The sequence below is a fragment of the Natrix helvetica genome (assembly GCF_964273705.1).
Source record: "Natrix helvetica genome assembly, chromosome: 2".
Lineage (NCBI taxonomy): Eukaryota > Metazoa > Chordata > Lepidosauria > Squamata > Natricidae > Natrix > Natrix helvetica.
The window spans coordinates 286746551-286761542 of record NC_138552.1 but is presented as its reverse complement, the minus strand read 5'-3'; the positions used below and the strand labels follow the sequence as shown (position 1 = coordinate 286761542).

General features: G+C 42.1%; 1 protein-coding gene across 1 annotated transcript in view; it reads left to right on the top strand.

Annotated features, from left to right (window-relative positions):
- The window catches only part of KSR1 (kinase suppressor of ras 1), a 183690-nt gene extending 172752 nt beyond the window's left edge, over positions 1–10938 (top strand). The window contains 3 exon segments of the mRNA XM_081944367.1: positions 2933–3068; positions 4927–5060; positions 9593–10938. Coding sequence (XP_081800493.1) covers positions 2933–3068; positions 4927–5060; positions 9593–9671 — 349 coding nt within the window. The 3' untranslated portion in view covers positions 9672–10938.
- The last annotated feature ends 4054 nt before the right edge of the window (positions 10939–14992 follow it).

Below are 14992 nucleotides of genomic sequence, written 5' to 3'. Positions count from 1 at the left end.
GTTGTCCACGCCCACCGGGTCACATGGCTGGCAAGCCACTCCCACCCGGTCACGTGGCCAGCAAGCCACTCCCACCCAGTCACGTGGCCGGCAAGCCACTCCCACGAAGCAGGCCACACCTACAGAAGAGGTTGTACAAAAATTTGAAACCCACCACTGATGTGTGCATGCATGCAAGCTGCATGCACAAGCAAAGCGCATGCATGGGAGGCCGCATGCATCTGTGGAAGGTGCGCGAGTGTAGCGAGCATGCGTACATGCTCACATTTTCAGTATGCAGCGAACCCGTGGTAAAATTATGTGAAAATCATCTCTGGTTGCAAAGTACTGTGAAGCACTATATAAGTCTAAGTGCTATTGCTATTGTAAAGCAGGAAGATTAGGTTTTTTTCCCTCCCAAATAATCAGTGTACTACTAATACTCTCATGGTCATGACTTTAACTGGGTCATGTTGTACATTGTAGGACAACAATTGTGAACCAAGTAGAATAGAATAGAAATAGAATCCTTTATCGGCCAAGTGTGATTGGACACACAAGGAATTTGTCTTTGGTGCATCTGCTCTCAGTGTACATAAAAAGACAAGATACATTCATCAAGCATCATAAAGTACAACACTTGATGATAATCATAGGGTACAAATAAGCAATCAGGAAACAATATTGATATAAATAGTAAGGATACAAGCAACAAAGTCACAGTCATACAGTCATAAGTGGGAGGAGATGGGTGATAGGAACGATGAGAAGATTAATAGTAATGCAGACTTAGTGAATAGTTTGACAGTGTTGAGGGAATTATTTGTTTAGCAGAGTGATGGCGTTCGGGAAAAAAACTGTCCTTGTGTCTAGTTGTTCTGGTGTGCAGTGCCCTATAGCGTCGTTTTGAGGGTAGAAGTTGAAACAATTTATGTCCAGGATGTGAGAGGTCCGTTGATATTTTCACAGCCCTCTTTTTGACAAGTCCTCAATGGAAGGCAGGTTGGCAGTAATTGTTTTTTCTGCAGTTCTGATTGTCCTCTATAGTCTGTATCTGTCTTGTTGAGTTGCCGAGCCAAACCAGACAGTTATAGGGGTGCAGATAACAGACTCAATAATTCCTCTGTAGAACTGTATCAGCAGCTCCTTGGGCAGTTTGAGCTTCCTGAGTTGGCGCAGAAAGAACATTCTTTGTGGTGCTTTTTTGATGACGTTTTTGTTGTTAGGTGTCCATTTCAGGTCTTGAGATATGATAGAACCTAAAAATTTGAAGGTTTCCACTGTTGATACTACGTTGTCTAGTATTGTAAGAGGTGGTAGTATGGGAGAGTTTTTTCCTAAAGTCTACCACCATTTCTACTGTTTTGAGTGTGTCCAGTTCCAGATTGTTCCGGTCGCACCACGAAGCTAGTTGTTCAACCTCCCATCTGTTGTATGCAGATTTGTCGTTATCTCGAACGATGATACAAACACTGTTGTATCATCTGCAAACATCAGTAGTTTAACAGATGGATCGCTTGAGATGCAGTCATTGGTATAGAGCAGTGTTTCTCAACCTTGGCAACTTTAAGTCCACAGCTGGCTGGGGAATTCTGGGAGTTGAAGTCCACAGGACTTAAAATCGCCAAGATTGAGAAACACTGGTATATAGAGAGAAGAGTGGAGAGAGCACTCAGCCCTGGGAGGCTCTTGTGCTAATTGTGCAGGTAGCTTCACCTGCTTCCTCCTGTCTGTTAGGAAGCTTGTGATCCACTTACAAGTGTGTTCAGGTGCCGCTAGCTGATTTAGTTTAGTTAGAAGAAGTTCCTCAAACGAGCTCAATTACACAATGTGTGCAAAATATGAGGACCTATGATTCCCCAGGGACTGAGATTTGGGGAAGCTGTGGCTGCTTCAGTGCGTCTGGTTTGTTGCTGCGGTCATGGGATTTTCACTTTTACTTAGCAGTGATGGGCGATGCAATTAAGCGTTGAAAACGGTTGAGAACGGTAGCTAACATGTTTTCAAAAAATCTGGTGAAATATTTGCATACATGGGTGTGAGTGTTAACCTGCATTCACTGATTTTTATATTTTACATCTTGTGAACATTAATTACATTTCAAAATTACATTTCATTCAAAAGTCATGACGCTTGAAAATTGCTGTTCTGGGAAACTTCAACTCTTCTAAAAAAAATTAAAAAAAATAGTTTTTTCTCTCCAAGCACAGTCCCAATCATAGCATAGGTAGTCCTCGACTTACGACACTTCGTTTCGGGACTGTTCAAAGTTACAACAGCTCTGAAAAATGTGACTTATGACTTATGAATGAGAGTGAGTGAATGACTGAATGAGTGAATGAATGAGAGTGAGTGAATGATTGAATGAGTCAGAGTGAGTGAGTGAATGAATGAGTGAATGAATGAGTGAGTGAATGAATGAGTGAATAATGAGCCATTGAATGAATGAGTGAATGAATGAGTGAATGAATGAGTGAGTGAATGAATGAGTGAATAATGAGCCATTGAATGAATGAGTGAATGAATGAGTGAATGAGTGAGTGAGTGAATGAATGAATGAATGAGTGAATGAGTGAGTGAGTGAATGAATGAGTGAATAATGAGTCATTGAATGAATGAGTGAATGAATGAGTCAGAGTGAGTGAGTGAATGAATGAATGAGTGAATGAATGAGTGAGTGAATGAATGAGTGAATAATGAGCCATTGAATGAATGAGTGAATGAATGAGTGAATGAGTGAGTCAGAGTGAGTGAGTGAATGAATGAATGAATGAGTGAGTGAGTGAATGAATGAGTGAATAATGAGTCATTGAATGAATGAGTGAATGAATGAGTCAGAGTGAGTGAGTGAATGAATGAATGAGTGAAGAAGTGAATGAATGGATGAATGCCTATTTGGTGACATGACTGTCAATATTACAGACCTTCATCTTGGAACTGCTTTGCTTCTCAGGACCGTGTGGTATGAGCTCCAGGCCAGAGAGTGGCCCTTTCAGAGTCAGCCAGCGGAGGCTTTGATTTGGCAGATCGGAAGTGGTGAAGGAATGAAGCACGTCCTGCAAACGAGTAGCCTGGGGAAAGAAGTTGGGGTAAGTAGATATGGCCTCTGCCCTCCTGGCCAAACCTCAACGACCCAGACTTGGATCCAGGAATCTTGGAAGTAGGTGCTGCCTGGGGCAACAGAGAGGAAGGATACCTTTCCCATTCATATATTCTGCCCTTGTCTCATGGATCAGGTGGGGCTTAAATGTAAGTTCTCAATCCCCCCTGGAGCCTTTCCTTGGGCACCCAGGTATGCCTCCTTTTTGTTAATTTGGATTACATCTCGCTTTTCATTTGAGAGCTCAAGGTGGCACCCATTGTACTCGATCCTCTTTAAAATAATTAGCAATACTGGTAGTCCTCACTTAAATGATCAGTCACTTAGCAACCAGTGGAAGTTACAACAGACCCCTACCCCCCCCCCCCAAAGTATTTATGACCCAGTTCCGGAGTTCCAACAATGCCACTTCCCCATGGTAACATGACTTACATTTTCAGGTGCATGACAATGCCGTTATGACCAGTTGCTGTATTCTGCAGTCATGTGATGTGATTAAGACAAAGTCTGGTTTCAGGCAAAAAAAAAAAAATCGCATGGGAATGCATTGACTTGTTTAACGACTGCCACGTTCACTTAAACATTGTGCTTGTTTTACGACTGCCGTACTCACCTAATGGCTGCTGCTACTGCAGCAAAAAATAATCTAAATTCAGATCAGTCATATATATAGGTACCTCAATTTCAGATATTTCTCTCTTTGGGCACACTGAGAATATATCTGCTGAACAAAACTCTGCATTGGCAACAGGAAAGGCATCCGGCCAGTAAAACACTCTGCTATTTTCGTTCAGTTGCCCAGATTTCCCCAAGGATTATGGGATCGTTAAAAGAAGATGATGATGTAGGTGCCTCAATTTACAACCATCATGACTAACAACAAAAATTCCAGGCTCTGTAATTTGAGGACTATCCAGGGGTTCTCCTTTTCCATCCCACTCAGTTTCCCAGGGCAGTGACTTCCCCTGTCTGATATCTGAACTTCCCCTTCCCCTTATAGGGGCTCATGTCAATTTACTATCCCCTGCAGCAGATGAGAGGCTTTACAGGAGATGCAAGAAGAGATACAGTAGGTTTGATTCCTGTGCAATTGGGGACCCTGTTTTCTGTATCCAATTAGTAATAGAATAACGGAGATGGAAGGGACCTTGGAGGCCTTCTAGCCCAACCCCCTGCTCAAGCAGGAAACCCTATCCCATTCCAGACAAGTGGCTGCCCAGTCTCTTCTTAATTAATGCCTTCATTGGAAGACATGAACTGAGCCAGAGATCTGCAGCTGTTGACTCTATAAATCTCGAGGTCTAACTTATGGCTTTGCAATTCCTTCCAAGTCAGGCTGGTTAAAAGCAGCTCTTAGAAGCCGCCATCTTCAAACTGATAGTTTGGACTACAGAACAGAACAGAATAGAATAGCAGAGTTGGAAGGGACCTTGGAGGTCTTCTAGTCCAACCCCCTGCTCAGGCAGGAAACCCTATCCCACTTCAGACAAAGGATGGTCCAATCTCTTCTTAAAAGCTTCCAGTGTTGGAGCATTCACAACCTCTGGAGGCAAGTCAGGGGTGAAATCCTCCTGGTTCGGCTGTGAGCCACACGATCATCCGAAACTTTTTTCCAGCTTTTAAAAGCATTTTTTCCCTGCTGAATCGCCCAAACCAGCAGGGAAAAATGCTTTAAAAAGTGAAAAAAAGGTGGCCATGCCCACCCAGTCACATGACCCGCCCCCACCAAGCCAAGCCCACAGAACCACTGGGGGGGAAATTGGATTTCACCACTGAGGCAAGTTCCTAAGGATGCTATGAGCTAATCTTTTTTTGTTTTAAAAAAAAAGATGATTGTTGTCTTGTAGGAAATCCTCTCGGCATGTTGGGCTTTTGATGTGGCTGAGCGGCCCAGCTTCACCCTCTTGATGGAAATGCTTGAAAAATTGCCAAAGCTTAACCGGAGGCTCTCTCACCCGGGACACTTCTGGAAATCAGCTGAGTACGTATTGCCTCTCCTTGTCCCGCCTATTTCCAAAAACTGCATTTTTGTTAGGCTTTTGATTGATGAACCAATGAGGCATGGTCCCTGGGCTTCATAAGGCACCTCCGTATTTATGATAACATATTAATAGGGAAGGCTTGTGTGTGTTTCCTAAATAAAGTGCCTGTTTAATAATCAATTCAGATCAATTGGGATCAGTTGTCCCAAAAGGGGCTTTTTTCAAGAGGCAACTGGACTTTCAGTGTTTTTTTTAAAAGAATTAAATAACAGATATAAGTATAGACATGATTATGAATGCATGAAATGAATACGAATACAAGGGAATATTAGGACAGGGATGTAGACACGCTGGTGCGTTTATGCACTCCCCTTGAAGTCCTCTTAGGAATGGGGTTGACAGTGGACAGTCTAAGGTTAAAGTTTTGGGGGTTTGGGGAAGAAACCACAGTGTCAGGTAGTGCATTGCAGGCATTGACCACTCTGTTACTGAAGTCGTATTTTCTGCAATCAAATTTGGAGTGGTTTACCATAGGTTTGCATCTATTGTGAGCTCATGTGTTGTTGTAATTGAAGCTGAAGTATTCATGGACAAGTAGGACATTGTAGCAGATAATTTTATGTACTATGCTTAGGTCGGATCGAAGACGGCAAAGTTCTAAATTGTCCAAGCCCAAAATTTGAAGCCTGGTGGCGTAAGGTATTCTGTGGCGAGCAGAGGAGTGGAGGACTCTTCTCGTGAAATATCTCTGGACTCGTTTGATTGTATTAATGTCTGATTTGCAGTCAGGATTCCAGACAGATGAGCTTTTATTCAAGAATTGGTCTAGCAAAAGTTTTGTACGCCCTACTTTGCAGTTCAATATTACTGGAGAAGAAGCTGCGCAAGAGTAGGTTAACAACTCTTAATGCCTTTTTAGCAATGCTGTTACAGTGAGCTCTGGTACTTAGATCATTTGAGATGAGTACTCCAGGGTCCTGAAGCTTCTTCAGGAATTTCCCATCATCCAGTCAGAGCTGAAGAAGCTTCCTGGATGAGAAGCGAAACGTCTTCAAAGAAAAACCAGAAAGTCCAGTTGCCTCTAAAAAAAAAGCACCTTTGGGACAACCATGAACCTGGATGACTGGGAATCTCCAGAGACGATCAGTTCAGTTAGGAAAAATGAGCTCTGAAAGGCCAAACACACAAATCTCTCTTTTTCCCCCCCTGTGCTTCTGACCTTTGAACTTTTTTGACTGTGAACTAACTCGCTTCCCTTTTTGTGTGTCTTCCTTCTACTTTCTCTCTTACAGGTTGTAGCTCCTGGCGCCGTAGCTGAATTTCCTCTTGCATGAGCACTTGTGACTAATCCACCCAGCAGCTCGGACCTTGCGCGCACCGTTTCCATTTTTAACCCTTGAGGGCCCTCCCCGATGCTGCTAACGGTTCCTTCTTCCGTCCCGCCTCTTTTCTTGGTGTGGGCTGCTCACGTGAAGTGACCTGTCTGTTAAGAACTCTTTGCCTCTCTATTAACACTGAACTTAGGGGAAATTTTGCCCCCAGTGCTCCAGGCCCCCTTACTCACCTGTCAAGTTCCTGCCCCCCCCCTCCAGTGCTTTCTCTGTCACTCTCTCTCTATGTACTTCTATCACCAGCCTGGTCTGCAAGGTGTAAGCAAACACAAAATTCAAAAACCTAACAGCATTGTGTGCTTGTCTTTTGTAGGCGAGTTTTGAAATAAAGACACGTTGAACTATAGGGTGCATTTGACTTCCAGCAAGAGAGACATTGAAAATTGATCCTTCCGTAACAGCTCCAGTGGGGCTAATTAGAAATGTATAAATTTTTATCTCACCCAGCCAGGGGATGAATTAAGATCAAGTCTTTAAAAAAAAAATACTGAACTGATGAGTAATTGTAACAAGTGCTGAGTTGGCTAATTTTTCATTGTGTCAAAAGTGGTATATATCTTTGCATGTTTCAAAGGCGATGGCATCACTTCCGTTGTCTTTTAGAATATATTGTATACTTTTCCTGTTGATCACTTTAATGTATATTCTGCCTTTCTGTAAATGGACGAAGCATTACTGCATGCATGAAAGGGAAAGAAAGAAAGGAGGGGGAAAGAGGATTGCTCCTTTTTAAGATTGTGCTTTGTACATGATTATTTGTATTAAAAGCAAGAACATTTTAAAATGGCTGTCCAGTTGAAGTGGGAACAATAGTTGAATGGGAAATTTGAACATGAAGTCGTTTTGCTGATTTATAGTCCTTCCCTGTTTCCCTGAAAATAAGACCTCCTTGGATAATAAGCCCAATCGGGCTTTTGAGTGCATGCGATAAAATAAGCCCTCCCTGAAAATAAACCCTCCCCCAAAAGTAAGCCCTCCTTGAAAATATTGCAACAGAGCAGCAGCCATGAGGTGATCATGTTCACTGCCTCCTGCACCTCAAAAATAATAAGACCTCCTCGAAAATAAGGCCAAGTGCTTATTTCGGAAGGGGGGGTGTCAAATGAAAATAAGACCTGTCTTATTTTCAGGGAAATGCAGTATTTATGTTTGCATTGTCCTTGGTGCTCTCTGAGCTTGATTGTTTGCTTGCAGACCTTTCGTGACCCAACTAGGTAGCATCATCAGTGCTAATGAGTGAGAGGTTTGCTCCCTTTTTATATACAATAGCTTGCCTACCAGTGCAGGTTGGGATGTGGTTTTCTCTTTGGGTAGTTCCTTGATTAGACTATTGTCTTTTGCTTGATAGCTTGTATGGTGTTAATCCTTGCTTAGCTGGTTGTTGATTGATGGAGAGCATCTTTTTGTTTCTTTCTTAATGCTTTTATTGTCTCCTGAAAGGTGTGTAAACGTGGTTTACTTCTATGTATCTGTTGAGGGCTGAACAGGGAGCAAACCCCACACTAGCACTGATGATGTTACCTAGTTGGGTTATGAAAGATCTGCAATTAACCAACAAATCCAGAGAACGTCAAGGACTCCACGGTTCAGTTCTGAATTCCTTATTTATCCAAATGCATTTTATGTCTGTTTTAAAATAAGCAAGAAATCATTAGAGCCTAAATGTTTCAACAGTTCCAGTTTCACCCATGGCATTTATGGAAATCTTATAGCAGAAAGCAGTGGAGAGATTAATTATTCCGATGGCCGTAAGGTGTGGAACCCACATGACCAGCCCAATTTTTTTAAACAATAGTCATTAAATGAACATGACTGTTGTAAAGTGAACTCTGCAGTCATTAAGCAAATACTGCAGTCACTAGATGAACTCATTGTCCACAGTGGATGCTTTTTGCTGGAAACCAAAAAACCAAAGCCAGCAAGAAAGTTGTAAGTCATGTGACTGAGGGTCCTTGGTGCTCTCTGAGCTTAGCTTGTTTTCTTGCAGACTTTCATTACCCTAACTAGGTAACATCATCAGTGCTAGTTGAGTTTACCTAGTTTGGGTAATGAAGCGCCTGCTAGAAAACAAGCAAAACTCAGAGGGCACCAAGGAGCCCCATTTCAATCCTGAATTACAAATATTCTCCTTTATCGGTTATGCGTGGAACACTGCAAATGGCCGTTGATGCAGGCCGCTTACTGAGTACCCAAAATTCAATCACCTGAGTGGCAGGTGGGGGACGGCCACCAGATCTTTGAATCTGTCTATCATAACTTAGAACGGTTGCTGAGAAAGAGTTCACTTTATGACCATGGCGGTTGCTTAACAACCTCCCCCCCCCCAAATGTAATAAAATTGCAGAAGTGGATGACCTGTTTTATGAAGGTCACAATGTGTGATGGTAATGGGGAGGCTCAATTAAGGTAAGTCATCTTGAGGAGGAGTCAAGACCAAAAAGTGCCCCAAGACTCACACATACTCGAGAGGGGCCCTTCTTGTAGGATAGGGATGTGAATGAGGTTCACTTAGCCTGAAAAAGTATTTTTTAATGAGAAAATACAATGGGAGAAAGTCTTTAGTTCAGGGCAGGGATTCAGCCGGTTCGGGCAAACTGGATGTTAATTTTAATCTGGTTTGCCGAATCGGTAGTTACAAGGACCGGCTGACCCTGCCCACTCCTCCCGTCCCAGGAGTATCCATGTGGCCCATTCATCATACCAGGTAAGTTCAGGGCTCTGGGAGGGTGAAAAACGGGCCTACCAGAAGTACCGGAAACGGGTCCGTTTCCGGCTTCCGGAGGTGTGAGGAGGCCATTTGAGCCCTCCCGGAGGTTTGAGGAAGGCCTCTGGAGCCCTGGGAGGGCAAAAACGCCTCCCCTGCCAACTAGGCCACGCCCCTATGGCCACGCCCACCTAGCAGCGGGGCAGAGAAACGGTTGCTAATTTTTTTCAATCCCACCCCTGCCCTGGTGGTTCAAAACATTTGAAGTGCACGCACATTGTATATAGGAGAGCCTCAGCGCCTTGCTTTCTGTGTTGGAAATTAGAAACAATTAGAACCAGTTCATTGGCATTTCATTGTATAGTAGAAATTAACCTGTAACTGTTTTAATTTCCTTTCCTCCCTCCCCATTCTCCTTCTCCTTTCCCCCCTTCAGCCTTAACAGTAGCAAAATGGTTATCCGTTTTGAACGATTTGCTCTGGGAGATCTGGAATCCAGTAATCAAAAGATATAGCTTGCTGTGTTTTAACGGTCCTTGGCTCCTGGTTTCCCCCCCCCCCCTCTGTGCCATTCACACGCCTGGGGGGAAAAAACCTTCTCTGCAATCTTAAAACGGAAAATCCAAAAAAGTTACGGAAGGTGAAGATGGCGAGACCACGCTGCCCTAGCGATATGGATGTTTGATGTGTTTGCTTAAATCAGAGGCTTCCTTTTTGAAATGTTTACATTTTGGATGACTTTTTTTTTCTTCCTGTGTGGATTTAACGGTTAATAATAAACATGATAAAAAGGTGTCTTTTTTAAAAAAACAAACCAGCAACACCAACATCAACACCAAGCATTTTCACTAGCACTTTTCTTATTTCAAATTATTCGGACACTATTGAAGCCGTATGTTTACAAATCTGGGTTTTGTTGGTAAAAGAAGCAAAAGTTTTGAATTTTGTGTTGAGAACGGACCTTTCTGTCAGCTGGAAGATTTTGACAGGTCTTGAGGGCATCTAAGGAATGGGGAATGGCTCTTTTATGGCTTGTGGACTTCAACTCCCAGAATTCAGCGTGGCTGGCTCAGGATTTCTGGGAGTTGAAGTCCACAAGCCGTAAAGGGGCCAGACTTCCCCATCTCTGATCAAAGCTGTCTGCGCGGGGGGGGGAGGGGGGCATTGTTTCTCCCCTCCAACGAGCCTTCCAGCTTGGAGGAAGGCCTGGAAAATTGTGGGGCCCTTTCTCCAACCTTCCCTGCCAGGGTGCAGTTTGAAAGTGTTACTATAATCCTGTTGGGTAGACAGGACCTCTGAGCCTGTATGTGCATCTCTGAAGCGGCCAAATTGAAAATGAGCATGAAATAAAATACAGGCCACAATAAAGCCGTCTTACCTGAAATAGGTTGCCTCTGAAAACCACCATCTTAACTTTCATCTTGTAAAGAAGAAGAATTCCCTCAGATTGTGTTGGATGCTGGTCAGGGGTGGGTGGCTACCAGCATTACTGCCGGTTTGGCGCGCAAAAAGTTGCGTGCACATTTATACCTAAAAAGGTGTGCGCATGCGCAGAACATTACAAAAGGTAACAAAATTTACACTTCTGCAATGGAGATTGTGCTGCACATGCGCTGGTGCTGATGCTGATGACCGGGGCGTTCCCCGGTCACCGTTTTTTTAAAAAAACAACGAACTGAAAGTGGCTTACTATCGATTTTTCTGGAATCTTGTTAAACCACCTGATCCCTTGCTATGTGATCTGCATTCTAAGTTTCTTTTCAGACTTTGTAAATCATCATTGATGGCAGTGTTTCTCAACCTTGGCAACTTAAAGATGCCTGGACTTCAATTCCCAGAATTCCCCAGCCAGCAAATGCTGGCTGGGGAATTCTGGGAGTTGAAGTCCAGGCATCTTCAAGTTGCCACGGTTGAGAAACACTGATTTATGGGATGCAGATTAGAAGCAGAGTTTCTCATACATGAGAGGGGAGGGATGGGGTGGGGATGAAGGTAATTGTGTGTGCATGTGTGTAGTTCTTGCACACTTCTACACACCTACCACCCTTTCCTAAGTAACAACTACTTAATCTTAAGGCATGAATAGAGAAACCTGTACCCCCTTGAACAGGGCTCTCCAACTTTAGCAACTTTAAGACTTGTGGATTTCAACTCTGGGAGTTGAAGTCCACAAGTCTTAAAGTTGCCAAGGTTGGAGACCCCTGCTCTGGTGTCTAGATTCTGCATTGTTAGAATCTAGATCCCATCATCCTGGCCTCTTGATACGAGGGGTAACGGTCTGTTCATCCAGGCTTGCTTTGATGTGCTTCAATCCTATTCTTAACCATGATCTAAACCCATGTTTCCCATGTCCCCTTGTGAAGGAATGTGGAAGGAATTTATTCCGAACTGCCCTTTTTATGAACACAATAAATATTAAACTAAGTATATCGCCTTTAGCTTAATCTGGACCCAACTCTTAGGTCGTTGGTGCAATATTTTATTTTCTTTCTCCTCGTTTCTGAAATATTCTTTGGATTTAACATCCAGAAACACAGAATGGAAGTAATGGAAGTGGTATAAACATTCTTTTTCCATCTCTCTGATCAATGAAACACGGAGAATAAAAATTGGAGTGGTGGTCTGGATACTGGGAAATGGATGGTTCACTGGTGACATTACGGCTCGGTCCGCTTTTGACATTAAGCACCACACCTTGGCAACTTTAAGATGTGTGGACTTCAGCTCCCAGAAATCCAGAGCCAGCCATGGGAATTCTGGGAATTGATGTCCACAAATCTTAAAGCTGCTAAGGTAAAAAAAAAAAATACTGACCTGAGGTTACAAGCCATTTCTGCCTGACTGTCTCTGCCTGCCAATTCCTTAAAAAGTTGCCTGCAAATTACAATTATTATTTTTAATATGCCAGGAAGGGAAATTACAAAATACAGAAGATAATTCATACTAGTTTGTAATTATTAGTAATAAAGTAAAGGTTATATCCTTGCTCCACTGAATTCCTGTGTCCTGGTTCAATTGACAGCTGAAATTAAGTTTATTCCCCCCCCCACCTAAAATCTCTACTTTCAATGCAGATTCTACTCTTATAAACCCTTTCTCTTTACACTGTTATATATTCAAATGCATCTGCCAGCAAGTAAGAGAATGACTCACGTTTCCCCCTCATCTAAGGTAAAAGGAATATTTCACAGGAACACATACACACAAAACAAATCAAGAAAAAAAACCCGGCTATCATTTGTTAATTACTCTTTTTATGCTGATTGTAACAAAATGAATTAGCACTGTGAGATCGTGAGGTTATGTCTTTCTGGTTCTTTTTAAAGGGAAGCACATTTGTACATCAAGAGTCTCCCTAGTTACAATTTAAACCCTGTACGTAGTAAGTCTGTAATATTGGAGAAAATTTACTTTTTTTTTCTAAATGTAAACTTTGTACAGTAAATACACACGCCTATATATAAATATATATAAATATATAAATATTTTCTATCAACTAAGTTTGTCTTCTGAAATGGCTCTTAATTTAATTTAAAAATGGTTAGTATTAACAAAGAGTTCTGTATTGTTTTTTTCAGCTGTTGAGAGGGGGAAAAAAGTCTGAAAAAGAACATTCTATGCTAATGAAATTCTGAATATTTTAGAGTTTCTTTAAGTGAATAAAATTTTGCTCTGGATGAAAAGACTGATGTGATGACTTTTTTTTTTTTACAAAAATAATGCTGACCGTTGATGTGGCTTTGGGATGTAACTAAAATATAACTTGGGTTAGTATATAACTAGGGACACGGTGGCTCAGTGCCTAAGATGCTGAGTTTGTCGATCAGAAAGTCAGAAGTTCAGCGGTTCGAATCCCTAGTGCTGCGTAATGGAGTGAGCTCCCATTACTTGTCCCAGCTTCTGCCAACCTAGCAGTTCAAAAGCATGTAAAAATGCAAGTAGAAAAATAGGAACCACTTTTGGTGGGAAGGTCACAGCTTTCCGTGCGCCTTTGGCTTTTAGTCATGCCGGCCACATGACCACGGAGATGTCTTCGGACAGCACTGGCTCTTCGGCTTTGAAATGGAGATGAGCACCGCCCCCTAGAGATGGGAACAACTAGCACATATGTGTGCGGGAAACCTTTATCTTTACTTAGAATAACTATAGTTGGGAGTTGGGGATTCTGTAGAAAACATTGGATGTTTTCAGCAATTCCTGAAAAAGGAGCTGCTATATTTTTCTTATCTTCTGCAAAAAGACTAACTTTTTAGAGCTTTGGGAGGGGGAATCCAAGGGGGGGGACATAGGGAGCAAATGACATATGTTTTGTGATATCACAGGTGAAATAACACAACTTCTGTTTTCACAGCCAACCTCATGATTCAAATGATACAATCAGTGGTGGGATTCAAATAATTTAACAACCGGTTCTCTGCCCTAATGACCAGCTGGATAGGCGTGGCTTGGTGGTCATGTGACCGGGTGGGTGTGGCCAACAACATCATTCAGGTCGATGGGCACTTCGCCTTAACTGTTACAATGTAGTAAGGGTTAACTGGAGAGGCAGTTTCTGTAAGCAGGGCAATAAAGATTAGGCTAGAAGCAACACCAGAAAGTTTCCCTCCTGCCTTCCTTACAGGATTAGCCCTGTAAAGTGGAAAGAAACCAAAAAGGGATTTCTTCCAACATCCGGTTTTCCAAAGTGCTTAGAAAGTTAACAATTGGTTCTCCCAAATAGGTGCAAACTGGCACTACTACTAATTGTAAAGCTCTTCATTTCCTTCTTAAAATATCTTCTAATAAAAATACATTAACAACATTAAACATAGTTATTCTCATTATACTAATACTAACAATTGTCATTTTATTCTTATCTCTATCTTGATATATTTTCTATTCTTTTTGCCTTCTTTTATTTCTAATTTCCTTTTTTATTCTCTAACCATTGGTAAAACACTTCCCATATCATATAATAATCAGTTTGTTCTTTCTCCTTGCTTGCTATTATTAATCTATTCATTTCTGCACATTCTAATATTTTCCTAATCACCTCATCAGTAGGAATCTCTTCATTTTTCCAATATTGTGCAAATACAATTCTAGTGGAATATACATGAATAATTAAATTCTCTTTATTATAAGTTTCAGGTAATAAACCCAAATATTTCTGGTTTTAGCTCAATGCGTTGTTTTATCATCTTTTCCAACCATCTTTATTTTTGTCCAGTACTTCTTTGCTTCTCCACATGTCCACCACATATGATAGTAAAATCCAGGTATCTGGTTCCATCATTTAGCTGATTTGTCCTTAAACATCTTTGCCAACCTCGCCAGCGGAAGATATCACCTGTAAACCCCTAACAAAGTTGGCAAGCATTTCTATATGAACTGTACAGTTGTAGTATGAAGCAGGACGACTAAAATGTACCAGAGGGGGGTTCCTAACAGTTTGGCCCAGTTTGGCAGAATAGTAACTTGGAGGCCTGGGTCGCTGGAACCTGCACTGGTTCCCTCAGTGGCGCTGTAGGCAGCACCATCTTGTTTTTTTGCTTCTGCGCATGAAGCATTTTTAATATGGTGCGTGCGTGTGTGCGTTGCAAACAGGCAGCTGGAACCCATTCCTGAAATGTATCTTATGCTCAGGTGATCCTCTTTGTAGTTGCTGGGGCCCTTTCAAAGTGGGCAAAGCCAAAAATGTTAGTTATTTTATGTACACTTATAGGTCTTACCCATAAGAGAGCCATTTGTCTCTTTAAAACTTCAGAGCCTCCCCAAAGGATCTGCCATCTACCCGGTATTTGGACACAAAACTGATAGAAGTGAATGCATTCCTAACCTATGAAGACACAGCCTT